Source organism: Oculina patagonica, chromosome 12 (genome assembly GCF_052425735.1).
Source record: "Oculina patagonica isolate OP01 chromosome 12, crgOcupat, whole genome shotgun sequence".
NCBI lineage: Eukaryota > Metazoa > Cnidaria > Anthozoa > Scleractinia > Oculinidae > Oculina > Oculina patagonica.
Genome location: NC_135769.1, coordinates 32189705 through 32217351, shown reverse-complemented (window position 1 = coordinate 32217351; position 27647 = coordinate 32189705). Strand labels below are relative to the sequence as shown.

General features: G+C 37.5%; 5 protein-coding genes across 5 annotated transcripts in view; 1 reads left to right on the top strand and 4 right to left on the bottom strand.

Annotated features, from left to right (window-relative positions):
• The window catches only part of LOC144633197 (tRNA-dihydrouridine(16/17) synthase [NAD(P)(+)]-like), a 39158-nt gene that overhangs the window by 3901 nt on the left and 7610 nt on the right, over positions 1 to 27647 (top strand). Inside the window, exons 6-7 of the mRNA XM_078492011.1 lie at positions 265 to 368; positions 761 to 905. Of these exons, the coding sequence (XP_078348137.1) occupies positions 265 to 368; positions 761 to 905 (249 nt within the window). The remainder of the gene's footprint in view (positions 1 to 264; positions 369 to 760; positions 906 to 27647) is intronic.
• Positions 1674 to 5485, bottom strand: LOC144633223 (uncharacterized). The gene is made up of 2 exons (XM_078492048.1): positions 5056 to 5485; positions 1674 to 3306 (listed from the first exon to the last, which is right to left on the bottom strand). The coding sequence occupies exons 1-2, from the start codon at positions 5126 to 5128 to the stop codon at positions 2942 to 2944; spliced, it is 438 nt and encodes a 145-aa protein (XP_078348174.1). The 5' UTR covers positions 5129 to 5485; the 3' UTR covers positions 1674 to 2941.
• LOC144633220 (uncharacterized) lies at positions 8486 to 14764 on the bottom strand. Its single transcript, XM_078492044.1, has 2 exons — positions 14483 to 14764; positions 8486 to 10998 (listed from the first exon to the last, which is right to left on the bottom strand). Exons 1-2 carry the CDS (start codon positions 14583 to 14585, stop codon positions 10637 to 10639), a joined length of 465 nt encoding a protein of 154 aa, XP_078348170.1. The 5' UTR covers positions 14586 to 14764; the 3' UTR covers positions 8486 to 10636.
• Positions 16379 to 20696, bottom strand: LOC144633224 (uncharacterized). The gene is made up of 2 exons (XM_078492049.1): positions 20472 to 20696; positions 16379 to 17441 (listed from the first exon to the last, which is right to left on the bottom strand). The coding sequence occupies exons 1-2, from the start codon at positions 20533 to 20535 to the stop codon at positions 17080 to 17082; spliced, it is 426 nt and encodes a 141-aa protein (XP_078348175.1). The 5' UTR covers positions 20536 to 20696; the 3' UTR covers positions 16379 to 17079.
• Positions 21275 to 27400, bottom strand: LOC144633226 (uncharacterized). The gene is made up of 2 exons (XM_078492053.1): positions 27133 to 27400; positions 21275 to 22444 (listed from the first exon to the last, which is right to left on the bottom strand). The coding sequence occupies exons 1-2, from the start codon at positions 27182 to 27184 to the stop codon at positions 22086 to 22088; spliced, it is 411 nt and encodes a 136-aa protein (XP_078348179.1). The 5' UTR covers positions 27185 to 27400; the 3' UTR covers positions 21275 to 22085.

Here is a 27647-nt window from a genome sequence, read left to right as displayed (position 1 = left end):
ATTCATTGTTATATCGGGAATATCGTTATATCGAAGATCGTTATATCGGGGTTCCACTGTACATATAAAGTCATACTCATACTTATCTAATATTCTCACTGTATTGTGCAAACAAGTACTTGAAAAGGTAATGGTAAAGGTAGAACCTTAAGTTTGCAGTACTTTTCCAGTAATTAACTAGTAATAAACATATACATGTATGTAGCAGTTGTAGAACGATTTGTATTTGTTTTAATAACAAAAGCCCTTTTATTTAATCAATAGAGACAATGTGTCAATACCTGTCTTTGCTAATGGAAATATTCGATACCTGCGGGATGTGGAGAGTTGCATGGCATACACTGGGGTGGATGGAGTAATGACAGCAGGTCTGTTTCATTTCACATTGCATGTGTGGTCAATTAAGTGGGAAGAGGGAGGGGAAGCCTCAAGCCATGCGGCCCTTACTGCCAGAGCTTATCCCGGTTTCTGTAGCATTAAGTGGCTAGGAATATATCTACTCCCCCCTGAATGGGATGCTAGTCCATTGCAGGGATATGAGGCATGTTATAAGGTTTACATTTAAGGTTAGAATCTTTTATGATGCCTGATTATTTTCTTCCTTGAGCTGAAAAAAAAAAAACGACTGCTCTTGCAGGTTTAACACTCACCTGTTAAACCAGTTTTCTACAGTACAAATGTTGTGGATATTTGTACTAAAGTCTTGGTTCATGCATGAATAGTAACCTTAAGGTAAATAGTTTATGATATTTTTTTCTAGAGGGAAATCTGAGCAACCCAGCCCTTTTCAGTGGTGAACATCCCCCTGTATGGGAAATAACAGATCAGTACATGGCTCTGGTAGATAAACACCCCTGCCTGTTGTCATACATCAGAGGACATTTGTTTAGGCTTTGGCGCATTGTGTAAGTACAGAATCATGATTTGTATTAATATCTCCCAGTTGATGATTTTCTCATTCTCATCACCTCTTTGCTTGTCTCAGTAATGATAGTGTAAGGAGAAAGTAGATCTATGATCTATCATCACTCTTTTAAATTTAAGGGAAAGTAAATATGCCACAAAGTCGGAAAATAACATTGAAAGTGTGTGGAGGGGTAAGGCTGAAATGCAGACTTTTTGTACAACAAAATTAAAGTACAATTTAGAAGAAAAACTTTTAAATTTCCATGTTCACGTAATGCACCCTGAAATATAAATTGAATTGGTTGCATCAAGTATGGTACATAGTGAAATCAAGTTTTACTTTCTGAAACCATTTTTCGCAACTGACACCACTGGGTGGTTACACTTAACAATGTTTAATACAACTCTTCTCAGAATTTTTTTCTGAGTTCTTCTCTCATAAAACACATGCAGTTAAATGTGTGTCAAACTGTTCATTGACATAATGTGATTGTGCCATGCAGCCGTTGTGTCACCCACAAAAAAGGACTGCTGCTCACCACTACAATTCTCAGTAGCTCAGTGGTTAGAGCATCCGACTAGTGGCTTCAAGTCCCATCTGTGTACTCAGAATTTTTTTCTGAGTTCTTCTCTAATAAATCACACGTCATTCCATTATTTATCATCTCATAATAGGCAACAAAATTGTGTGACAAGTTGCGTCTGTATGACATTATGCTTTGTGTAGCAGCACAGGAAAGAAAATGAAAATGATACAACTACTGTGCTCCTCAATGTTTAGTTTATTGCATCATAAATAATTTTGGTACAACTTATATTAATGGAAACACTAACTGAGAATTTTACAATCACACGCTCCAAGTTTGTGCATGCTTAATAATGAAAAAGGCTATAGCGACCTCGCCAATGTTACTGTAACATCTAACAGGGTTTTATTTCATAAAACAAAACAAAAATTCAAAAATACCCTAGCCTATGTTAAATTAGTAGCTGTGAGACTCGACACATATTCCACTGAAGCAATCAACTGATCATAGCCTGACCAATTGTAAACAATGTTCCTGTACACGTCTTATTGAAATGATTGAAAATATATTATTTATTTGAACAGCCCCATACCAAATCAAAATACTTTAAATCACATTCTCAAAAAGAAATAATATTATAAGTATAATCATGTAAATAAACTTTTGAGATAAGACTAAGACTGTGGGATCAATATTTTTCTGAAGAGTGAAAAATTAATGAAACTCTTTGTTAGAAACAACAAACTGTGTGACTGTGTATGCCAAGTTTAAAATGGAAACCTTAAAATAATATTTGGATAATGATTACCAGTACTTGCGATTTACAGTCAATGATTGTTATTAATAAATAAGTAAACAATTTTCATTTATTTTTCTGGAAATGCATTACATGTACATGTATAACTGTTAGACTTAGCCGAGATACTTGTACATGTAGACACATCATTCTACCCATGTCTCGTACCTAGTTGATGATCACATTTTGCAAATAATGTTGCCTGTGAATCAAGCCTGAAACCACTACCTCTGTATAACTCTTGTACTCCTAACGCATTCAGAATTTATACTTGCTTAACTCAAATGCCCACAATGTTCAGATGTCAACTTCTAGCTATAGTTAGTTAATAATAAACAAAGTACATATTATAAATTTTTCAAGTAGTTCCAGCAGCTGCCAGCACAACATTTTCTGTACAAACTATTCCCTAATTTTGAGGAAATCAAGGATTTGTTTGTATACATAACATGTATAACATTATACTGTTGGCAACCTACCTATCTAGTACACAATGCTAAAATATCAACTTTGTTGTCGTATATTAAATTAGGGATAATTAATTGCAATAGCAGCAGAAATGAGTTAACATGTATATTTAACATCCTGCCTCACAACTTAAATAACAAATTAACAGATATAAACCTGCTTTTAAAATCAAGTTCAAGATTTTTCTTTCAAACAGTCATTCTATGAAAGTGTGAGTTTTAGAGACCATGATGTAAAAGTGATTTTAACAAATAATTGCCTGAAGGCATGAGATTATTGCTAGAAGTACTATGTTTGCCAAGGTGCTGGTGCTTAGGTTTGCCAAGATGCTGTTGCTTGTATTGCAAAGGTCTTTGTTACAGCAATCAACAGTGCAATCATAACCATACTTTTCACATTCATTATCTGAGCAGTATTCTGCAGCAGCGCAGTGCTTTGTGTATTGTGTTATTATTGTGTTATTATCATTTTCATCCCACTTTCGAAGTTTCATTGTAACACACACTTCATCGTCATCTTCTGGACACGTATGGATCGTCGCACTCTTATCACAGTCCTCCCATGAAGTTGTAACATAACATGTATAGCATCGGAGTCTTTCATTTGACTCTGCAAAAAACAAAGATTCGAAGTCTTGTGAATTTTTGCAGATAACGTTAAATTCAGGTTATAAGCCCTGTACCTATACAACTTTGTAAGGGGTTTAGGTGGGCATATTAATGGATGGGCTAAAATCGGTGGGGGGAGGGGGGGGGGCTTTTAAGCATAGTTCATTTTAAGTTAAAAAGCCATACTACAGCAATATTTAGCCCTGTCCAGTACTGTCATCCAGCAAAGGGGGCCCCTTTATTCCGGTTAGAAGCCCCCCTATAACCAGGGGGCTTATAAGCGCATGCTCAAGGCAAGGGGGTGGTTTGGGGCTTATAACCGGTCGAAATTTTACAGTAGTCCCGATTCTGAATTTTAAATAATGTTGAGAAGATCTAAGGACAATAATTATCTCTTATAGTATGATCAGATTCTCTTAACTATACAGAGACCACTTTTTAAAAAAATATGTTTGAAATTCTGAAAATCTTAGATCTCAAGTCCCCCATAGGTTGTTTTGTATATTCTTTAAAATTCAACCCCCACCCCCTGGGAAAGTGCATCAACGTCACATCTCCTTAGCCTCTCCACCCTGTCTATCCAGTCAACAATCCCAACCCACCCCACCCAGGTGACAGCCACTAGTTAAAAAAATCATAAGATTATTAATACTAAAAAAAATATACACAAGATCTTAAGTTGTATTTCCAGCTGACTAATTTTTACCGCGAGAAAAGGATTGAAGCGATATAAAAATAGTTCAGTACTGAATTTATCCAATTCGAAGCAAATAGGATATGACTCCATTATTTAACCAACCTTTACCAATTTTGGTAAAAATTTATTCCATTGCCTACAAGCAGATTGTGTAGCGCTAATGCACCTTTTGCTAATCGAGGTGTTCATAACTCGACAAACAGATGTGACAAGTTCTGTCTACAGTGGCAGAGAATTCAATTAACGCGTAGTCCTTGTTTATACAGTGTTAATGGCAGTCTTTAAAACATGCAAAAACCCGAAAATGGTGTCACCTAATTTTAATAAGACATCTTTTTATTAGCTTCTTTTATGTCTTTGCCAAGTCTTGTTCGTTACGCCTAACATATCTTCAAATTGCAATTAAAAACATGCAAGTTCAATGAATGAGATCCCAATATCTTATCGATAATTATAGAGGGTGACAAGTAACGAAAATCTCGAATATGAACTGTGAACTGAACGTGACTTGTAATGAGTCACACACTCGTTTGTTTATCAGCGTAGATGACTTCTAGCGACATAGTTTTTTTATTTATTTCACAAACCCCCTTAACCGTACATTCAAAGGTAAAGTAAAATGGAATTCGGCTTTCGAACGTTTGAGAAGTTGTTTCAGTGTTTAGACATATGTGTCAGAGTAATTCTATACGACATTAAAAACAACGAGCTAAAAAAAGCTGAAGGGAATTGTGGTTTCGTAGATGCGAGTTGTGCTTTCGTAGAAGCCAGCTGAAGCTAGTCTAGGAAAACCTATCAACAACTAACTTTATCAGGTATAGAATCTGATAGAATCGGCGGCTTCATTCATTTAATTCACTACTCTGGCACTTAATTGGTACGGTTATTAATTAATATTTCAATCACGCTATTTAAAAGTGCTATCGGAAATTGCTAACTCTCGGCATGATTTCTGTGATTCGGGACTCAATGTATTTTTTCCCTTAAAAATCTCAGTTTAATTTCGTTCAAAACACGTCCAGTGAAGGAGAACATTATTGGTTTCCCGCCTACCTTCGTGCTGGCTTTGAAGGACTGCCGGCCCATGGAGGACGAGAAGGAGAAATATTCCTTTCCACAGCTTCATTTGAATCCCTTGTTGTTGTCCAGTATCCTCTTGGTGGAATGTACAACCAAATGGTATCAAAAGAATGTCAAGTTTTGGTCTTGGACTGATACAAACAGTCGAGTGTAGTACGTTGGATTTTGTTACCGAGCGCGAACACGCGCGTCTTTCGGCTGCTGTGAAATCTGATCCTCGACTTTAGCTTAATAGTTTTACTGGTTGCGTGATTGTCTTCAGTCTTTGCTGTGTAATTTGTAACTAGAGACGTTCCAATAAAGTTCGTCGAAAAGTCGATTAAGATTTTTCTTCCACCGTTTGATAGCTGGTACGCGATTTTCAAGTATGCGAAGATTCGAACTTTGAGCAAATGTCACAAGACAAGCACTCCTTTTACTTCAAGCAATATTGACACTTTTTTATTTATCTCTCTCGCATGACAACTGTTGTTATTTCTTCCGTTAATAAAGCTTCATTTCCAATAGTGTTTTATTTGTTTCTGCGAGCGACAAAATATGATTGAAACGTGCCAACTTGCCAACTCACAGACGGAAATAACTCGTTGGTAAAGTACTGGAAAAATACTTAACGGTTGGTTTCCTGTCTGTTGTTTAGTCTTTATTCATCTTACAGGGACAACTATATTAATATTTCTGAGTATTACTGTCTTGTTTTCTTTTTAATTATACGTCCCTGTCTTAATAGGTCTTAATACTCTAGACGGATTGTGCCGCTTGACCTCTTGAGTACTTACGTAAGAAACAAGGATAAATTAGGGTGAACAGTAACAAAAACACTCGAGAGGGGTGGGGTGATTTTTTTTTCTTTTCTCAATTTTTCAGTGTTCAAAACCATGAGAACAATAGCTCACCATTTTTCTTTTTTTGCTAGGAATTATGGCTCGGGGTTCAAAGGTTAGAGAGAATGCTGAAATTTCCGGCTAACGCATTCAGCGTCCGAGGGGAGTGGGGAGTGGCTTAAGATTAGTTCGTCTTCTTTCCTTGCCTGAGATGGAACGTTTCCGTTCAATTTTCATCTTCTACTTTACAAGTTGCAGTTTTTTCAAAGGGACTATGAAAGCTTTACGCTTTACTGCTTTACGTTAGAAATATAAAATTAATGTTTATGACATAAATAGACCGAAAAACGGCTGTTAAGTGGCGTGGTATATTTTGACATCACTTTTCCGCTGTTAAGAAGGCTGCAAAGAGTCCGATCCAAAGATGGATGTGTGTCTTGATAAAGATTGCAGGATAAAGAAAATCATCAGGTGGAGATATTTTATTATAACATGATGTATCCGCAAATTCTCTGAACTAGCATTAAAAGCCTGGTATGCAGTAAGTTGGGAGAATTCGTTTTTCTATCTGTAGCACCAGGAACCCATTCCAGTGTTATATCCCGAACGGACAATTTCGCTCAGTTTTTGAAGCTCGTAAAAATTCTTTTGTCGTGCAGAGCATAATTTTCTAGAGATAAAATAGTGGTAATTACGTGTCTGGGCCCTCTTGAAATAAATTTGCACCTGCGGAAGACCTCTTTATTTCCATTTAAAATTAATGAAAATAAAACTGAATGATGTTGTGTTTGCAAAGGTGGCTTGACCGACGGAAACTCTCTTTGATATACCGAAAGTATGAGGATATTGTTGTGAGTTGTGATAAGCACATTCAACGCATTTGCATCGTTCTGTATGTAATTATAACGAGGAAATATTCTAATACAAAACAATTTATTCCATGCAGCTGAAATGGTCATCACTTAAAACATCATTCAGCTCCCGTTTTCTGTCAAATCGCCTGACATGATGCCATTAACGGAACGGCGTTATTTGCTCTCTGTGTAAATTGAAGCTTAATCAATACCTTTTTATTGCAGGCGGAATTTGCCCCATCTTAATTAAAGAACACTTCATTTTCGAGATTTGCGACTGATAATATCCAGAAACAAAGTCCATTTCGCGTGATTTTCATTTGTTAAAAAAAGCGTCGACGCCGGATCAGATTATTGCCTCTAGTAAGGAAAGGGTGAAGGAACTCTCTCCTACTTTAAAATTTTTAATTGTGAAAGAAAAGGTGTCCTTTAAAAGCTTTTATTTTTACAGAGCTTCGTTTTTCCTGCAAGCCCACATTCGAAATTTGATAAGAAAAAGCATGTGGGTGGTGTCTATAGCAGCTGAATCGTTGCTGAAACAATGCTTGAAGGAGTAGGTCGAGAATAGAAAAATATATTACGGCATGTCTGTTTCGCCGTTGTTTTTATTTTTTGCTAGTCGCGAGAGAATTGTTTACAATCTTCAGATAACTTATTGTTGGTGTTAAATTCATGATAGTACTCGTGAGCTGTGATGATGTTGTGAGGAGAAATTTTGACACTGAGTGAGAAGTCACTCTTTTCGCTCAATTATGGTGTGAAATATTTAGTGAGCGTTTCTGCGCGGGTGTATATGTCTCTCCTGTCTCTCTCTCTCTCTCTCTCTCTCCTCGCGCGCGCGCATTTGCGACAACAACCGTTTTATTTGCCAGAAAAAAAAAAAAATATTTACAACACAAACAAAAATTAACTAAGATGGGCAAAAAAAACTACTCATAAGCGAACTTTGCTACTCTTTAACGGATGGGAATCGTGAAGGGACGAAGGAAAAATCTAGGAGAAAATGGTTGTTTTTTATTCTTGTAGACGGTGTTCAACAGTTGCTCATCTTCCAGGGGCTTAATCCTTCTGCTCATATAATTGTACAATCGTTAGGGCGGCCATTTTGAAAATAAACTTTAATTTGCAAGGACCACCACGGGGGACCACCCTGACAAAATAGAACTACCGGATCCTTTAACTGTAGAGGATCTGATCAGCTGTAACTAAATATATCTGAATTCCAATATTTCGGAAGGGCACGTCCTTCCTTCCTTCTTCAGGGTCATGCAGGGAAAGACACTGTAGAAAGAAGGAAGGCCGTGCCTTGCGAGATATTGAAACACAACGCTCCTTTTTATTTGGACGGAATGTTGCGTGACGACTCAAATAGAACACGAGGGGGTGGAGAAGGGGGAGAAGAGAAATGAGAAACATTTCTCTTCACGACTTTTTAAAAATCCAAAGAATGCCTTCGCTTTTGGGGTGTCCCTGGTCACTAAAATATTGACTACACTCGCTTCTTCTGTCGATCTCTTTAATTTTATTCTTTTTTTTACAAACAGCTTCACTTTACGCGAAATAGTTTCGAAAATACAGTAATTTTCTTTTTCCCAGAGACGACAATGATGATTTAAAAGTTTTTTGTTTTGTTTTTGGAATAGACATCCGAATACAGTAAAAACCCGCGTATAAGAACCTAACATTTAAGAACCTGTTAGGCTAAAATTTCATTTTTAAGCACCCTTCACATAAGAACCATTTTAGGCTGAAATTCTAAAACAGGTTCTTATTTTCAAATTCCAATCCTCTGGCAGTGGACATTTTTAAAGAGGAATTTGACATTTTATCATGTTATGTTGTTTTGTATACAAGATTTATTGGGAATTATAGTGAAGGTTACAGTATAGCTTTGATTTTAACAGAATCAGATTAAAATAGTATAGTGTTTTGCTTACCGAAGCCTCCAAGAATACTGTTATTGGACATTAAAGACCAGATCATTTGAAAATTCTACTTTATTTCTTGAACAAAAGTTAAGAATCTAATTAAGAACCTAGTTAGCCTAATTTTACACTAAATACCATTTATATAAGAACCTGTTTAGGCTAACTTAAAAAAACTTAGGTTCTTATACGCGGGTTTTTACTGTATCTGTTTTTACATGATGACATGTCGGTCATTATTTTTCTAGGTAATCGGGAAATGAAAATGGGGAGTTTAGGTCCTTTTCATTTTCGAAGAATGTTGCACAATGAATTTTTCATTTTCCAAAAACATAAAATTATTCGTTTGTTTATCTATTTCTACAACAGTTTAAATTAATAATAGGTGTGTTTATTGAGAATAGCAAAATGTCTAATTACAAGCACAAATACAATCCATTACAGATATCACAAGAAACAGCAACAAATCATATCAAAATAACAATTCTCCCTTTTTTCTTATTATCATTCTCATTAGAGTGATTTTACTAAACCCGTGAATTAGTTATTACACTTTTAGATACTATTACACACTAATTCTATTGTTTTCGTTTGTTTAGTTTTGACTATTACACACTAATTGTGAAATATTGTTTCACGGGTTAAATGAAATCACTCTAAGAATCTAGCAAATTGTTTTTCTTTTTTTCTTGTTTATTTTTTCATTATCCCCGGTATTTACGTATGTAACAGATTGGATTTTGCGTGCGATGTGATTGGCTAAAAGTAAACTACATAGCTTTGACGTCTTAATTTCGTGATAAATAACTACATAAATTTTAATTTATTAGCGCTTACACTTCCCCTCTGGACTAGTAGTCTTTGTTATCTGCTGAAAATGTAACTTTTTGATATATCTTGCACAACGTATTCACTTCCAGATATGTCCAGGATTGAACGCTAATGAGATGCACGTTCCTCATGACAGGCATCACAAAGTGTCCTTATTAATAAAAATTCACCAAAACACACCAAATTATGTCAAATATGAAGTAATATGGAAATGTCAAATAACACAGTCAAACATGAAGTACTCATTAAACAATACCTGCGTTCAATCCTGGACATAAGTGTTCATTTCCTATGTTTTTAGTTTTCAAATGAGTTGGGTTCGGTCATGTGATTTAGCAGTTGGATCTGTTGCCTGATTGTTTAACAGAAGCTTTTTCGCGATAGTATGTCATTTTTGCGATGTAAAAAACTGTTTTTTTTTTCTAAGGTTTTTCACTGGTTTTAGCTTTTTATATTGTACATATAGTGTGCGCATTGATTTTAAATATTTCTATTCCTACATTTTGTAAGCCTGTAGATTCATTAAGCCATTTCCTGTGTGCAAATTGAGCGTTATTATAGTTATGGTTAGATTATTAAAGGGGCTATGACACGCAATTTTAGGCAATTTCGGTACTGACCAACTGGTCATAGATTTAACTGGAATACCACAAAAAACGACTTAGAACTGTAGAAGAACTCAAATGAAACGCAGAAAGGCTAAAAAGGGGCATGGATGGGCAAAACTTGAGAAGATTAACACGGATTGCGTACAGGTAAACTTAAAAAACGTCGGCCCGACTTTTTTCAAGTTTATCTCAATTTGCATAAAAGTGTCATTTACAGTGCTCGAAAACCATCCTTGTTTGTTATGTGGCCGTGATTTTGCCAATAAAAGACTTTTGCTCTGCCAATTTGAAGCTTAGATCCTTCTAATTAACGAAAATATATAAAGTTACCTAAAATACTACGACCTAGCCGCTTTAAGGAAGATTAAGGTTGATTACGTGTGACGGACGTAAAAATTTAGGCTCAACTTTTTAAGATGTGCCATGTGAGACACAGCACCTTTAGCGACTTGAGAACTCCAAACTCCAAAGCAAGTAGCACCTTATCAGCTGTCACCAGTCAACTGAAAACCGCTCTAGAAAGCAAAACAGGCTTCGAGTGCAAGCCATGGTAATACTGCAGTGAGTGTAAAGCTTGTCAACATGTTAACAGGCGTGCTAATGTTACATAGGTCTGTATAACAGCAATCTACCGTACAGTCCCAGTCCTTCTCCTTACATTCCCTGCCCGAGCACGTTTTTGCAAGGTCGCATCCTCTGGAGTACTGCACTTGTTTTTCTTGCTGGCTGCTGTTCTTTATGTCAACCCACATGATAATTTTACGTTTTTGACACACTTCGTCGTAACCCGTTGTGCAGTTCATTGGGTTCATTTTCTTATCACAGTCTTCCCAAGATGTTGTCGAGTGACACCAGTAACAAGTGAGCGAGTGTCCTTCTGTGAAGACAGAAAAGAAAAATATCACATGCAGTCTGTATTGTTGTAGACATCGTCTCAAAAAATGGCATCCTAACATAAGTTCAGAGACGGTCTTCAGAGTACTCCTACGAGAGGAGTTCAGTAAAGTTTTTCAGCCTCTCCCCTCGGGCATGGCCTAAATTCAAAGATTTCTTAATGGCAGCCTCGTGCGGATGACTGGGTTGAGATATGCCCCAGCCCTCCAACAGATATTATTTTCTCGTGGCTTGTGGATACTCTCCGTAAAGAGCGTAATATTCTTAATGAGACTCATTTCTGACCACTCTTCATTTATATAATGCAAGTTTAGAAATTTTGATCAATGTGGTAAACGTTTACTTACAGTGAAAACCAGCAATAATTTCATTTATATTTGGGCTTCTCTGAAAGGTAAAAAGTAAAGTCTGTGTCCAAGCCAAGTGGCCCACACAGCCGGAGCTTATCCCGGTTTCCGTAGCATTAAGCGGCTAGGAGTATTGCTACTCTCCTCTGCATGGGTGCTGTCCATCCAGCGTTACCCCCCCCCCCCCCCAGCAGTAAATTGGCCGGTACCCATTTATACACCTGGGTAGAGAGAGGCACTGGGAGAGTAAAGTGTCTTGCCCAGAACACAACGCAGCGCCCCGGCCAGGGCTCGAACCCGGGCCGTTCGACTCGGAGTCGAGCGCGCTAACCATCAGGTCACCGCGCCTCTCTGGAATGAGCATGTTGTAAAAGACGGATAGACAAGGTTAGTGCGTGCAGCTGTTAAAACCTTTTTCTTAGTGTTTGGCAGATTCTTGAAAGTTTGTTCCCCATTTATGTTTAGGTTTTCTTGCAATTTAGAAATTTTGTGCATCAGAACAATGTCTTTGAATCACTTTAAGCTTAATCTCGGAAAAATTCGAACATGGAATCCAGATAATTTTACTTTCCCGATTTAACACCGCGGCGTTTATTTAGGGCCAGGCGTTTATTAAACAGCGGTATCTTTTCCATCATATTTAATAGCCTTATTTTTTACCATTAATACTTCAAGGTCTACGGAATACAGAATTTCACAAAAACATCAAAAAAAGAAAAATATTCTACCAAGATCAAATTCCGCACGTTATTATAACTTGATAATACTTTGTCGTCTCAACACTGAATTGTTATTTTATTCTAATTTTTAAATTTATTCCATTTATGTCACTGTTGTTGGCATAAATTATTTTCTGTGACTATTTTCACTTGACAGTGTTGCCAAGATGACAGTTAAATATATTTTTTTTTTTGCGCTTTTTTTCTCATTAAGACAAGGTTAATAAAATGTCACCAATTTCGTTTGTAAGGCTTTAAAACAGGGCGTGATTATTGGTACCCACTGGATGTGAAATAGATGCACCAACTTCTTTTTTTTCTAATCAGAAATATAAAAAAGCGTTTCTTGGTTAAAACGAGGATGTAAATAGGCACATAGTTAGGCTCCTGATGATCGATGAGAGTCGGTTGGATAAACACCCTCTTCCAATCTCACGTTTATTTAAAACACAGCCGTATAGATTCGGCATTTATCCAGCCGAGTCAGGGCCCGGCGTCAAATCGAGAAAAAATACGATAATTATTAATTTGACGCGCGCCTGGTGCGCAAACACCCGACTGTCAGAGGTTTTCTGTTTTTATTTCTTAATCAAATTTGAACTGCGAAGCGGCGAAAACGAGTTGCGAAGCGACAACCAAGAATACCTCGTTTTCTTTTCTAGCTCGCTTCGACCTCCGCGATGGCTTCTCACTTTTAGGGTTAGAAGAAAGAAGAAAGAAAATTTCTGGGGAGAAAAATTCTGGGACAAGTTTCAGGTAACTACGGTGAATACTAGCAATGATAAAGAAAACAATTTTTAAAATAAAGGTTTGACAAATTTGAAATACAAATTCAATTGACCCAGGTGTTTTTGGAAACAGAAAACAGCGCTGATGCTATAAAAGTGGCAAAAAAGATCAGAAAAGCGCATCGTAGTAGTCCACAGAAAATCGGAAGTAGACAGGAAACAGTGAAAACAAAAAGAGGTGAACGCGTGGTCTTTTGTGCACACTATTCTGACATTTCTTTGTTCTACATGCTCCCGATGAAAATCTGAAATAATATAACAACCGCGTTAATTATGCTGAAATGACTGAAATTTAATTATTGAAGATAAACGAACACCGGCACTTTGACGTGTGCAACCTCGTTCCCAGAGAGACCCTGGGAACGAGGTTGTGACGTGTGATCTGGTCCGGTTTCAGCACGTGCGATAAGTCCCAACATTAAACTATAAATTCTCCGTTCTCTTGACCATACATCTCTTTTAATGTTAGTTGTGAGAAATTGTTGATATTGTTAAAGTGTTGGTTCATCATTAAAAATATATTCCTTTATATTTCCCCCTTTTTCTTGTTATGTCTGTTTAAAATGTGTAAGAGAAACTAGGTTGAAAATATCTAAATTGAAGGAAAATTTATGTTTTGTTAAAAACAGGCTAAAACCAGGCTAAATGTTGTATGTTCATATCGCACCTGCCTGTAAAGTCAATTAAACTGTGACAGACGCCAGTTGAACAAAACAAACACCGGTTGCAATACTTAAAATTAATTTCGTCCGAGTAAAATTCATCATAATAATAAATGAGATGACTTGCATATTCGAAAGGGAATGTTTTGACAGTGCAGACAAGGTATTGTATAGACACTAGTTTGAAACTTTAGAACAAGGCAATGAATTGTTGTTAGTAACCATGTCTTACAGTTGATCAGTCGTTCTACAAACTCTCTCAGATAAGTACAACAGTGCTTTGTTGATTATTCGTTCTACCACTGAACTCTCTCAGATGAATTGTGCTTTGTTGATTGCTAGATAAAAATTGCGACTTGTTGGTATTTGGGTATTATCTTGGTGTTTTTAATGCCACCAGAGCCTTTAATTAATCATGTTAATTACGTACTTTTTCCAGCCTTGTTTGAGACTAGTACAAAGCGTCTGATCGTCAAAAAGCCGTTCCCATATTATGCTTACATATTCTCGTGTATTATCACGTACGTTCGACTTGTTTTATCTCTCTTTTTTTCTGCCAGATTGGAAATTTTTAGTTTATTTTCTTGTTTAAAAGCCCGGGCTTCTGCAGTAAATACATGTTACTGAATCAGTCGGAAGGCGAGAAGATCCGGGGATCGAACTTTTTTCGATTTTGCGACAAAAAACATCTAGCGGTTAGTTTTAAACTACTACGCAAAACAATGTCTGGAGAACGCGTAGCTCTCAACTTGAAGATTTTTGATGCATGAGATTTGACAAGAGACTAGATAAATTTAAACATTTTGATCACGTTCTTCCAGTTATCGGCTTCCTGTCTGGTGAATAATTTAAGCAATGCATGGTGACGCAGCTGATGTAGTTATTAGCCGTCGATGTCTTTTTTTTATCAACGATATAGCATAAAATAGCACTGAAACAACTTATACCGACCTGTCTCCCCGCCTGTCTCGGACTCGCCGTGAAGCTCCAGTGGTCCTGACAGAAAAAAAAGAAGAAGCATTCCGCTCCACAATTTCTTATGAAATCCAAGCATAGTCGTTTCTCTTGAATGCGCCGTCAAATCGAAAGGGGAATGACTACTTTCGCTTTCTGTATCGCTCTAATTGCCTTCAGTAGGCAGACCCTCGTCACGTGATCTGGTCAATCAGCACCATAAAAGGAAAAAGCGTAATAAAATTTGTAAAGTGAAACTCGCACGTGTGCATTTTACGGTCGTTTAAAAACATTAAAGTACTTTTCAATACAAATCTCTTAATTTTTCAAACTTCAAACCACCATAGCAAGTTCGTTACGTTTATTTTTATTCTGGTGCACATTTCAGGTTAAGTGAAAGGTTTGTACATAGGGCTGTGCATTACCTACTGATAGTTTTATTATAACTACCTAAATTGTTGGCTTTTCCGTCGTATTTTCATTAGTGGAATTGGTCATTTTAGACATTCGTAAAATGCATTTTCAAACTTCATCAATTGTCAGTTTTAAATTCGGTAGTTTCTGCGAGGTTTTAATAAAACAATCGTAATTACAGTGAATAGTCGTAAGGCTGTTTTCGTGCAGAGAATATATTAAAATTCATCAGTCGTTTTTTAGACGATTAAAAATGTTCTCCCCGTTTTGCAGTTGTCAAATGACGCCATGAATTGTCCACCCGTATTTACTTTATACGTCTGTGTTTTGATATATAATTTTAAAGCGTTAATGCTCCAGTCGATGTCACAGCGTATATTGGTTTAATTGCACCAACTGAGGTCATTTATAAACATAAGAAAATCGGAGAATGTAAACTGAAAGTTTCTAGTTCGATTTCATTTTATATTTTTCATTTTCACAAAACATGAAACTTTCCATTAAAAACCTTCGAAGATCTATTTTTAATTTTTAATGAAGCGGTTTTAGTAGTTGTTTTAGTTTTCGATATCGACTATTGCACTTATAAGTCAGGGAGAGTACCATAGCAACATTAACTGCCTATTAAATGTACGGTTTCGTCCAAACCTTTCTCCGACACTTTCTGTTTCTTCTCCGGCGATTAACTTAAAATAAAAACAAGCGGCAACACATGCTACGACGGCCATGTTGGAAATTGGCGTGTGTTGTTGGTTGACGCGAATTTGACGTGCGAGGGTATGAGTTTGCCAAGTTTTTGGAGTTTGTTATTAACTCAAGTTCATTGTAAAAAATAGATTACAAGAGTTACAATACCGGCGCAAAGTCTGGAAAGTAACGCCGCAGGACCCTCTTTACTTTCGAAAGATTTAGTAGTCTTTTCCAATCGCTACTTTTAGAGGGCTGCAACTTTCGGAGGGTGGGGGAGGGGAGGGGGAGGGCGGAGATGGTTCGCCACTTCGTGTAGCTAAAACGCGTGTCGTGAAAAGAATAAATTTACATGGAAAGAATTAGATCCTTTCTTAGCCAATAAGCTTGCGTGGCATTTATTGACCAATCAGCTTGAGTTGTGTGACTTTTATTAGCCAATAAGTTTGCGTGGAATTTATTAACCAATCGGCTTGAGTTGTGTGACATTTATTAGCCAATAAGTTTGCGTGGCATTTATTAACTTATCAGCTTGATTTGTGTGACTTTTGTAAGCCAATAAGTTTGCGTGGCATTTATTTACCAATCAGCTTGCTTCTATGGCTTTTACAAACTCGGTTACTAACAAACCTAAAACTTTGCTAATATTTTTTATCGGAATTCCTTAAAAACATCCTTTGTCTGTTGCAAAGAGTGCTGGTTAGAAGCTATCGACTGCTAAGAAGATAAGACGAGATTTACATAAAGGGAACGAGGCCAGCTGTAAATAGGAGTAAAGAATATCCATAAAAATTCAAAATCGCCAAATGCTAACATGATTTGCCTCAAGTTGAATGACATTGGCATTTTTATTATCATCATTAATCAGTGTATTTGTTTTTGCTTTGCTCAGCTCAACGACTGGGTAGCCGTCACTTCATTCCTTTGTACAAAAATATATTGTCTTCACTCTTCTTTTGTTTTTAAAAAAATATTCATACATTTTACAGTTTTACAGCAATTAAGTTCTTACTATCTCTAGCCTGGTTATTCACATGGCGGTGATTGTGTTTTTTTGTTCATTTTCTGCTCACTTACTTCGAGACTTTAAAAAAACTTGCGGGTAATTGGAACTGATCCCGTATCACGGCGGGTCAAGCGCGTATTGGCCCGTAACAAGTGCGAGTCAGTCGAGTTTGATCCCGTATCACTGCGGGTCGCGTTCGACTGGGCCCGTATTGGTGCAATTCAGTCGAGTGTGATCCCGTATCCCTGCCGGCCAAGCACGACTAGGCCCTTAAAAGTGCGAGTCAATCGCAACAACCCGTATCCTGCGGGCGAAGCGGGACTGGACTCGCTTTACTGCGGAACACGCAAGACTGGACCCTTACTTGGGCGGGTTACACGGGATTGAACCTGCATTACTGCCACATAACTCATTCAAATCAAAATCGATCCGCAATTCCTTTACAGTTTCAATGTACTGTTTCAAAAAAGTTTGGAAAAGGAAGACGTTAAAAAATAAAACCCAATTGAAAAAGATACAACAAAACAACAGTGCCCAGTAGCGTCTTTGTCACGTGAGCATTTTGCCTGGTCGACGTGTTACACAGGTCGCTATGGCAACAGTATATTTGACAGGCTCTTGAATGCCTTTCGCAGTCTTTGTCCGTACACAAATTCGCTTTACCACACATCTTGACAAAACTTTCCTTGTATCCTTTTTCTGTGTTTTCGTGTTCCACTACATGCTGCTTGATGCACACTTCGTCGTGCTCGGGGAAACATTCATGTGGCCTTTCGTTCTCTTCACACTCATCCCAAGATTTGTTCGAGTAACATAAGTAACACTTGAGATCCTTGCCAAGACAAGGCGCTGGAAGGTAAACAAATTGAAAGTGAGTTCGTCATTACTAAGAGTCAACTCTATCTTTGATTAACAAATGCAAAATCAACCGATTTTCACACTGTGTGTGAACTACCTGCTGTACCCGGACATTACGGCGTCCAGCCTGAAACGAAACCCCTACATTGGACTTCTTAACCATGACGTTTTTTTTAAGACAAAAATTAATTTGATCGCGATGCCGCTGATGAGTTATAATTACCTTAAAGCTCTATAAGCCCCTCCCCTGTGGCACTTTAAGCCGCCCTGCTCTCCCCTTCTGAAGCTTCAATCTTTTTAATAAGATTTAGCTCCTAATTTTTGTTAACCTGGTGTTAAGCACCCCCTCCTCACATTTTCCTTGACACTAAGCTATGATATTTGTTGTTGTTTCTCGTCCTTGTTCCGAGGGTTTTTATTCCGGTTCTCCAGTTTTCCTCCCTCCTGAAAAACCAACATTCCAAATTTCAATTCGATCTGGATAGAGGACCCGCATGAAAACCAGCTAGACCTGATGTGTCTTCCTATCTTAATTAAATAATTTATAATTTTAATTTAACAACCACATCTACTTTTAATTGTTAGTATTTTGTGTCGATGCGTTTAAAATGCCCACTCCGTCTGTTTTACATGTGTCACAACTTATTTATGATTCCAAATAATCCCCCCTCTGTTAGAGGGGCACTATGAACAGCACGCCTTTGAAAACCACACAGAAGCCAAAAGACGTATTAACGCCATCGAATCTACAAATGATGGTCTAGTTTTGTTAAAAAATATTATACCAGCGCACTAAAGCGTATTAAAGGGGTCTTACCATGAATTACGCATGCACGAGGTTTTGATTTGAAATATAAACCGTAAGCAGACTTTTTTGCAAATCCTACCCTTGTGTCTTGAAAAAGCGCTAAAAACTAATTACAATTTGCTCCTCCCTCAACAAGTTACTTTATGTCTCCATCTTGGTGCTCTAGGTGCATTTTGTGTTTGAGCGAAGGTAGTTCGTGATATTTTTAGCTTCGTTTTCACCAAAGATACAGCAAAATACCCTTGATAGTGCCTGTTTAAGCCGCCTAAAAAGGTCTTGAATAGAAACAAGTGCTTAAAAGGGCTTTTAAGGCAAATTTCGAAAGAAATTAACGTTGAATTTCTTCATGCGTTCCTGAGCTTACTAATTAGACAAAATTATGCCCTTTTTCAACCAATCGGGAACAAACCCAAAGCATTAGGACTTGTGAAAATGCGGTTCCCTTTGGGTTTCCATCTTAATCTGTTGATGAAACTCATGTTACTGTTCAAATGAAAGCTTTTGAGACTAATTTTAAGCTATAAGGAGTCCGCCATGTAAATCTTTTATGATTAGGAACAGATTAAAATGTCAAGATCTATGCAGGCCAATAAGTGTGGCACTTTATGTTTGATTTGCTTCAAAGGATGCATTTACTTCCGGCTTCAGCTGTGAAGTTCAAAACTAGAAAAAGTCCCAAATTTCATTTTGCAAAAAATCTTGAAAAACAAAGAGTACTATGTCTTAAATAAATCTTTTAATGATTAGGCACAATTTGAAATTCAAAAATAGACCAATACTGTAGCACTTTGTGTACAACTTGCTTAAAGGATTATGTCACGAAATGAGAATTAAAATTCTATTCCGGCTTACACTGTTTCCGCTCCCCGGGAGTTAAGCCAGCTTTCACTCTCAAAACTGCTGCCAAGTGCAAAATTGGAAAAATTCCCACATTTCATTTTGTAAAAATATCGAGAAACAAACAGCACCACATGAAAGTACTGCTCAATAGCTTTTATTTGAATGATCACACACTTGGGTTTCTAAAATCACCTTGCTCGGCATAACAAATAGACCACATCACATGAGAGCATTTACTGTTATTGTAAGAGCGAAAGAAAGTTTACTTATCAAATGAGTCGAGTCACATAGTTGTTTTGGAAATGACGAGTTCGTTTAAATGCTTAAAGCTGGAGAAGCAACGGTTTGTTATTTTGAGAGTCGAAATCGAAGTTCTACAATTTTGTAACAAACGAAACTCTTTGATATTCCTTTCAGCCCATTTCATAAATTCTTATCGCGATTTCAAGCTGTAGCCCGTCCGATACTTTCGCCTCTCATTTGATTGTAACGGCTAGCCTTTTGGCGACTAGATGTTATGATAAATATGATCATAAATTTATCCTTCGATCGTGAAAGTACAATTTTGACTTTGTATTAATGTTTTTCGCGTAGGCGGCGTTCTAAGCATGTCTAAAGATTTCGGAGATTCCATCCCAGACAGCAAGAAACTCTTTCCCACCTTGGATTGACTGCGTGCGGGGTCTATACGCAAGTTTTCCTTTAAAGAACAGCGATAAATTGATGTGTTTTTTTGTGTGATTCCAAGTTGTTTGATCGCTGAACTGTCCAATGACAAAGTAAACAGTTCGTTTGCTTCCTACGGGGTCCTGCTCTCAAAACGTAGTGAAGCTAAACAAAATCTCGCTTTTAATAAATTAAGACGTTCTTCGAAAAGCGAAAAGAAATATTTGTGAAATGCTAGCCTGAAAAGAGATCGTTCATCTTCATTCTATTAGCCTTAAGCTTGGTTTAGTATAAAGTATATTGTAGGGAAATTATTCATGAACGTACAAACGCTGATACGTGCCTTTTTGTGTCGTTGCAACATTACAATTCACAACATTACTGTGCGATCAATTGCAATATAACTTGTTTTTAACCACGGAATACAAGACTTTTAATTTACTACTCTACGTTCTGCGTGATTATTTGTGCTGTCCTATCTGCAAACCAAGAACTTTAAACCGGAAATTTATACGCCGGTGAATTTTAGATAATATTTTATATGTCGAGCGACGAAATTTAATTTGGATTGACTATTCTCAAACCTTCAAATGGTATAGATACGGCTTTCATGAACTACATTATTACAAAATGTATTACAATGTACTTTGTTATAAATTTTCTGAACATTTCTAGACAGCACGGCCATTTACAACTTGAATTCTTACCTGCAAAAACCAGCAGCCATATTGAAAACAACGACAAATATAGCGCTATTGTATTTGACCTCATTTCACGCGTCCTTGTATGTTGTCCCGACAACTTGCGAGCTCTCTGTGAAAAAAAGCTTCGAAGTTTTGTAATACCGAATCATAAAATCCGGTTTCGAGCCATGGCCAAGTGTCGAACTCCTGGAACTTCTCGGAAACATAACAAGGTTGTAATGTATACTCTCGGAAGCTATGCAAACATCTATTTTTAAACGGTTTCGCGTGACTGTCTTGCGTGACCCTCACGTTCGCAATCCTTGCGTCATTGACATTTTTATATGAAACGTGACAGCCGGAATTATTTTAAAGGGCATCTAGATATGGTTATAAATCTCTTTGTCTTTAAAAGGAAACAAAAACAGTTTTCTTTTGAAGGCTGCCGTGTAATGTAATGGTCCATTCTGGTAATGCTATATCCAATGTAATCTGACCTTATATCCCTGCGGCGCCTTGCCTAGAGACATGCCAAAAAACCGCTTAGTTTCGATTCAGCCTTTCATGTTCCTGTCTGAAACGCCACTGAAACGTTGTTAAACTCGTACACGCTCCAGATAGTTATTTCAATGTAAGCTGGCACGAGATCTATAAACGAAAACGCAGACTCTCGATTGTCACGCAACCTCTCTCGTCACGCAAGGTTTCTTCCCCACGGAAAAATACTGCGTGTCATAACCAAAGAGCAGCTGAATTTTTTTTTTCTAAAATTACTACACGGCAAACATTAATTAAGGATTTCTCTTTTTATTATTGCTACAAATCCCAATTATTCAAGGTCACTGTTAACCTTCACGGACCCCCTTTTTGCAATCGTTTTTTTTTTTTTAAATTTGCTCGTTACGTAAACATTTAAATAAGGTGAAAATTGTTTTGGGGTGAAAATTCTTTTGAGGAAGAGTGAATGTGAGATATTTGTAATATATATATATATTATTTTAAATCGGACGTGGACTTGTAATCCGGACGCCCTGGGTTCAAGCCTGTCCCAAGTTCAACCTCTCGGTCAACTGGTCTGCCTCCTGTCAGCTATAATATAGAAAACAAATATTGTGAATAAGCAGAAACTTGTCGAAGATCCCAACTCGTGGAAAGCAGGCCTGTTGGCTATAATACAAAGGGTGAAGTTGTCCGCTGTTAGGATTCTTATAAACATATTATGTTCATTTGAAATATTTGCGTGGCTTGCCTGCAAGCTAGCCTTGTGCTACTACCATTCTCGTCCCCATAGCCCTTTTGGTTTCTCTTAGCCGGCGGGACCATGGCACGAGAAACGAAGGGCTCTGGGGACACAGGATTTCCTAGGTCCTAGATTCTAGGACTTCCGGTTTTCATGAATGCAGTCATGATGTTTCAGTAGAATGTATGAGAGAGTCGTTGCGTTTTTGACTTCGTTCAAGAATTCAATTAATTCCAAAATCCTATGTCGCCAGAGCCCTTTGTTTCTCGTGCCAAGGCTTCGCCGCCTAAGAGAAACGATAAGAGCTATGGGGACGAGAATGGTGCTACTACATGACCACTGTAATCATATTTACATTTCTTAACATTTTACATTTAAGTATTAATAAAATAAGGTGTTCATAATATGAACATGACAGCCAAATTCACAAGCAGCAAGTTAATTATCACAACCGCTGCTCGAGGGGATCCTGTCACCGCTGTATTGCACAGGTCCTCATGACAACACTTAGGGTCGCAGTTTTTCCCATCCTTTATGCAATGTTGGTTCGTACACGATTTCGCCGGACCACAAAATTTGGAAAACGTTTCTTTGATTCCTTCTTCGCTGTTGTTATCATGTTCCACATGGTGTTCTTTGACGCACACTTCGTCCGCCTTAGGAGGACAGTCGTATATTTTCAATGTCTTTTCGCAGTCTTCCCAGGATTTGTATGAGACACACCCGTAGCATTTCAAGCCCTCACTGAAGCAAGACGCTGTAAAATGAAAAAAAAAAACCGGTTTTAGTTCTTTACGTAGTCACTGAGCAAACATTCGCTCGGCTGGTCACGCTACCTTCTACAAATATCCCACCATGTACCAGCGTGTCACGCGACGCACTTGTGTATGTGCGAATTGGATCTACAGTGTCTTTTGGATGGTCACGCAATCCTTCCAGAAGAGGCAAGATTCCGCGACGAATCGCGAATTTTTTCGAACGTTGAGGATTCTAATCCAACCAAGTCAAAAATTTCTTCTTCATCTCTTGGTTTTTTAAATTCCTTACACAAACGTTAATTCCCAGTGAGAATATACAACACAAAAGCTTATCCAGATACCCTGGGTGTTAAAAGACGTTTTTTTTTTTTTGCCCGCCCTTTCCGACCTCGATCTCAATGCACCCAACTTAGCTAGCCGTTTTTTTAGCCTAAAACAACACCAACAACAGAAACAATACCTGGCTTATCTAGAGGAGCACTGCAATCAAGTTCTATACCCATTCACAACTTCATTTAGAAGCTATCCCTCCCCTAGTTTAATAAAAATCCCCTTCCCTTCCCCTCTTACATATTTACGGAATGGCAACGGAATGCAGCAACTACGCATAATGTAGAGACAAAAACAAACCCTACTAGGACAATGGAGAGTTGTTTGTTTACTAAAAAATGTTTCAAAACTCAACATGGACACTTATCAGAAGTATTTAGTGTCAAAGAAGTTTTGCACTGTTAAACGCAATTATCATTATTTCTGTATTTAATATTATAAGAACACACCCCCACCCGTTCCCTCCCCCCTTAACTCGTATACAGCTCGTTAAGAAATTGTATATTGCGTATATTGGCCAAGCTCCCACGAGGCTCCTCTATTACTAGTGGTTGAACAACCGTCTGGTGTGCGGAAGTTTATTAGTCCATCAGCTGAGATCCGAAAATTTGGGTTCATGGCTCACTTTCGGGGAACAAACGAAACATGTCTTATCTTAATCCTTGCCTATTGAGCATCACAAAAATGTATGATAGCAAGGTTGGAACGGTAGCTTTCACTTATAAATCGAATTTTAGATTGGCTCCCCTATACGCTTCTTTATTTGGCCGCCATCTTGGATTTTTGCGGTGAAAAAGCTACAAAGCTGCCTGCATTCTTTCAACGTAAACGAATCGCTTGCAAACGCAAATTCAAAACTTATTGGAACTAACAACATGATTTCGTTCATTCTAGTGTTTCAAAAACAACAACGTGATGTCATATGTGACGTCGCCACTGCTGATTATTGTTCACAATATGACTGTTTGTACCACAAAATAAAGCAAAAAGTGCAGATTTAAAAATTATTTCACGAAGAAAAGAGAGCGCGTAGATAAAATACCATTGCCATTCAAGTGTCTTGAATAAATCCCCCTAAAAAACAATCGTCATTTTCCAAACCAGCCCTTTATTTCAAACATATGGTCCCACGGACATGCAAAGTACTTTAAAAAAGAGGGAAGAGGTGCGAAGACCAGAAAAGTGGAGCTTTGCCAACGTACGAAACGTACGTCCGAGCTATGGCAATTAGCGGGGAGGAGTTGCAGTATCCGAGGTGATCATTAAAGATACGAAAGCATAAGTGTATCAGCTGTACGAGAAGACGTGTCAGAGTGTGGATGTGCTGTGCTATGAGATTCACGGCGCCAGGGAAATTGAAGCCAGAAAAAAGTGAACGGCGCCAGAAAAAGTGAAGCCAGAGGTTCTCCCATCACGCGAGGCATCTCCACTAACCGAACTCAATGTTACAAGAGGAAATTTTCAAGCCACAATCTAGAGAAGAGCTACTGATTCCCTTCCGGTAATTCCTTCACCGCTCCAGAAGAGTTGAAAGAAGCATAGCAGCAGTGAAGGAGGACTTTATACGAGTGTGGCGATTCTGTCTGTTCTGTACTCAACAATCTCTTAACTGAGCCCTATTCTAACCTTATGCGTGGACGTAGCTATGTAATCTGATTTGGGGTATACTGATTAATGGTGTAGTATACTTGAAAAAACGTAGCATTGCGATGGAGCGCCTTTATGGTAATTTTGTTATTTTAGATGATTGAGGAGCAAAAGGAAAACGAGCTGAAAAACAAAATGGCGGACATTGCGACCACATTTATTGCGTACTTTGCTTTTATTACCGTAAACAATGCTAAAATAATGTCCCGAATATGTAGTACCTCTCAAATATATATCTAAGCAAAAAATCAGTAAGTATTTAAGAACGAATAAAAAAAAATAAGGATTTTTGTTTTAAAATCCAAGATGGCGGCCAAAAGAAGGATATGAGAGCAAATTTCAAATTCGATTTACACAGTGAAAGCTACCGTTTTGTCCTTGCTATCACACATTTTTATGATGCCTAATAGTCAAAGAGTAATATTAGACAAGTTTCGTTTGTTCCCCTTAAGTGAGCCATACAACCCCACTAGCTGATGGACTATATAGGTTCGAGTCCTTTTAAGGGATGCTAAGAAAAACAATCAGAGCTTGTGTGAGTGGCTGATGTAATTTGTTTCTCGCTAGTGTTTTTTTCTTATCACAAAAATAGAATCCGATGTTTGCATCTGGTTTTGCAGGTAGTACCCTGGGTGCCAGTGGTTTTTCTTGCGCGGTTTTCAAATCATCTGGTACCCAGGGTATGCAGGTAGATGAATAAATCCAATATATGTGGCGACGTTTTCTTTTCCCGAACAGGCTAGCAAATATCACAAATATTAATCAGTCACTCATCCTTTTTTGTGCTACTTTTTTTACATTTCTGTCTTTTTAACATACACGGTTGAGCTAGCGTGTTTTTAAACACTTAAAAGTTCTTTTTATTTTTTGTTAGTATAATTCTGTTTGTAAGTGTTTTGTTCTGTAAAGTGATTTTCAAATGCATATAAAAACTGTAATGTATAAAAAAAATCACCTACTTGGGTCCCGAAGATTTTAAATCAGTTTGCATCCTCTTTTAGTTGAAATGTAAACATGTCAATCACATGGTGTTTTCAAGTAAAGTACAAGCATCTAACGTCATCAAAATTCTAAAATCTAACTTACTTATCCTACAAAGCCATTCTTTTCACATATTCTAGACAGAGAGAACATAAAGCCCCATGCACCTTGGTGCAAACATTCGGTGCTTCGTGCGGTAAAGCATTTTGAAATTTGTGATGTCCCGAATTAACTGTTACAAAATGGATATTTTTATCGCATTTTTTTCAATTCTCAGACGTGAATAATTTAAAAGTGACATGGAAATGATTTTAAGTAATTTAAGCGAATAATATAAATGGCCCAAAGAGGGACACAAACCGGCCGGTTGCATACTGAACACTGTAACTTTCTCAAAATCGGATTCTGAGTTTTGTGACGTTTTTCATACAAACAAACATTTTTTTTACAGCACTGATGAAAACCGCCAATATAATGATTGCACTCCACGAAACCAGAAACCTCCCGGCGAAACTGTTTTAATTGAACTACCAGTTCGCCAGCTGTAGCCAGCGAACAACCAGTTTATCAACAGTAAAAGTGTTCTCAGCAAATTTGTTCCATCGCGAAGATATTCGAAATCCGCACCAAGCGAGACATTTGGTGTGAATATGGTAAATTAAAAGACAAAATCAGTTATTTTTAATTTTTATTTTATATTCACGTTTTTTAAAAGAATTTTGTAATTTTCTCAATTTGCATACCAGTATTCCCGAAGGCTAATTACGCGCACCGCGAAAGCTCTTGCACATTTAATATTAATTAAAATAAAAAAGAAATGGAAATAAAATGGTTAGTTCAATAATTGTACAGAAAATTAGTCTTGCAGATCAGCAGAAACCTTCCCGGTTCATAATGGCTCAACCTTACTGTGTTCTCTCAAAATTTCTTCAATTTTATAGTGATTTAATAAAATTCGCTATTGGCCTAAAGCACGTGTTATTTCTTTTTGATGTCACAAATTTTTCAAACAATTTTTAAAATTTACGATTTTTTTGCCCGCTGCTTGTTTTCTTGTTACTGTTCTCCGCGTTACGCGTTACTCTGTTTAGATAGTGACACCAATTCAAAGTTGTGCAATACGGTGTTAATTTAATGACACACGTACACGCCAAAATCTTTCAGCCATAACAACCGTTATCAGACTTGTAAGATCGATTGTAAGACATCTTAAAAGGGAAACACGTACTTCAAATCATTTTACATGTCTGTGTTTCCGTTGTCAGATGTTGCGCAATAAATTGGTGTCGATAGCTGTGGTTTTTTTAATGTTTTTTGTTTGAAAGGCACGTGAGAGTTAAGATATTCACTCCTGGCTATTTTAATATGCAAAGCAAGAATATGGAAGTTTTAACTTCTTTTGCACCGTTTGATGTTTCACCATGACAAGAACAGATGCCTTTGTGAAATTAAAAATCGACATTTTGAAGGGGACTTGAAGAGACCATGTACAGATCAAATTTATTCAACGGAGAATTTACTCATTTGCCTGCGGGTACAAAGAAAATGTTACAGCACCGTACTTGAGTGAAAGTGTAGGATCGTTTTAAATTTGCATTTTAATACTTTATCTCCGTCGTTCAGTAAAACTTTAAGTTTGTGTCCTGTGTTTTTCTGTCGGCTTGGAACTGTCATGACTGCCCTCCACTCTAGATAAACGTGTCTATGAACAAAAAGATGTTCTACTCACCAATTAGCACCAACACGACAAGCGACAAGCAGTGAAGCAAATTTGACCTCATGCTTAGCGTAGTTGCCTTGCCAAATCGGGTTTAATACCTTGGTGGTGAGATATATTCCTTCGAATTTCAGTGCTCTGAATCCGCTACTTAATGAGAGGCGAACTCTTTCCCAGACGATACTTTCTCGTGACAAAAGAGCGTTGATCGTTCGCGTGACTTGTTTGTTGCTAATATGGTTGCGTCAGGTCTTCACACCCGATCGGATGCTCCTTCAAACAATTTTAAAATTCCGAAGGCCACATGAGCTTATTTACATTCAGTAGTCACACGGGGCGTGTCCAGATGTCCAAATTAATGACTACAACAAATATATTTTCACTTACGTTCACTTGGCCGGCTTAACTTTATTTAAAAATGTGAATATTGTTTCCATATGAAAATTTCTTTTTTTTTTCAAGGTGCTCTAGTTCTTCTTGTTAATTTCGTTGTTCAGATATTCCTTCCGTTGACAGAGGTCACTGAG

Excerpts from the sequence above, each read along its gene's own strand:
- LOC144633223 (XM_078492048.1), bottom strand. The coding sequence starts at position 5,128 with ATGAAGCTGTGGAAAGGAATATTTCTCCTTCTCGTCCTCCATGGGCCG. Across the intron at positions 3,307-5,055 it reads CCTTCAAAGCCAGCACGAAG|AGTCAAATGAAAGACTCCGA; the intron begins GTAGGCGGGAAA and ends TGTTTTTTGCAG.
- LOC144633220 (XM_078492044.1), bottom strand. The coding sequence starts at position 14,585 with ATGCTTGGATTTCATAAGAAATTGTGGAGCGGAATGCTTCTTCTTTTT. Across the intron at positions 10,999-14,482 it reads CGAGACAGGCGGGGAGACAG|AAGGACACTCGCTCACTTGT; the intron begins GTCGGTATAAGT and ends CTGTCTTCACAG.
- LOC144633224 (XM_078492049.1), bottom strand. The coding sequence starts at position 20,535 with ATGAGGTCAAATACAATAGCGCTATATTTGTCGTTGTTTTCAATATGG. Across the intron at positions 17,442-20,471 it reads ATGGCTGCTGGTTTTTGCAG|CGCCTTGTCTTGGCAAGGAT; the intron begins GTAAGAATTCAA and ends TTTACCTTCCAG.
- LOC144633226 (XM_078492053.1), bottom strand. The coding sequence starts at position 27,184 with ATGAGGTCAAATTTGCTTCACTGCTTGTCGCTTGTCGTGTTGGTGCTA. Across the intron at positions 22,445-27,132 it reads TGTCGTGTTGGTGCTAATTG|CGTCTTGCTTCAGTGAGGGC; the intron begins GTGAGTAGAACA and ends TTCATTTTACAG.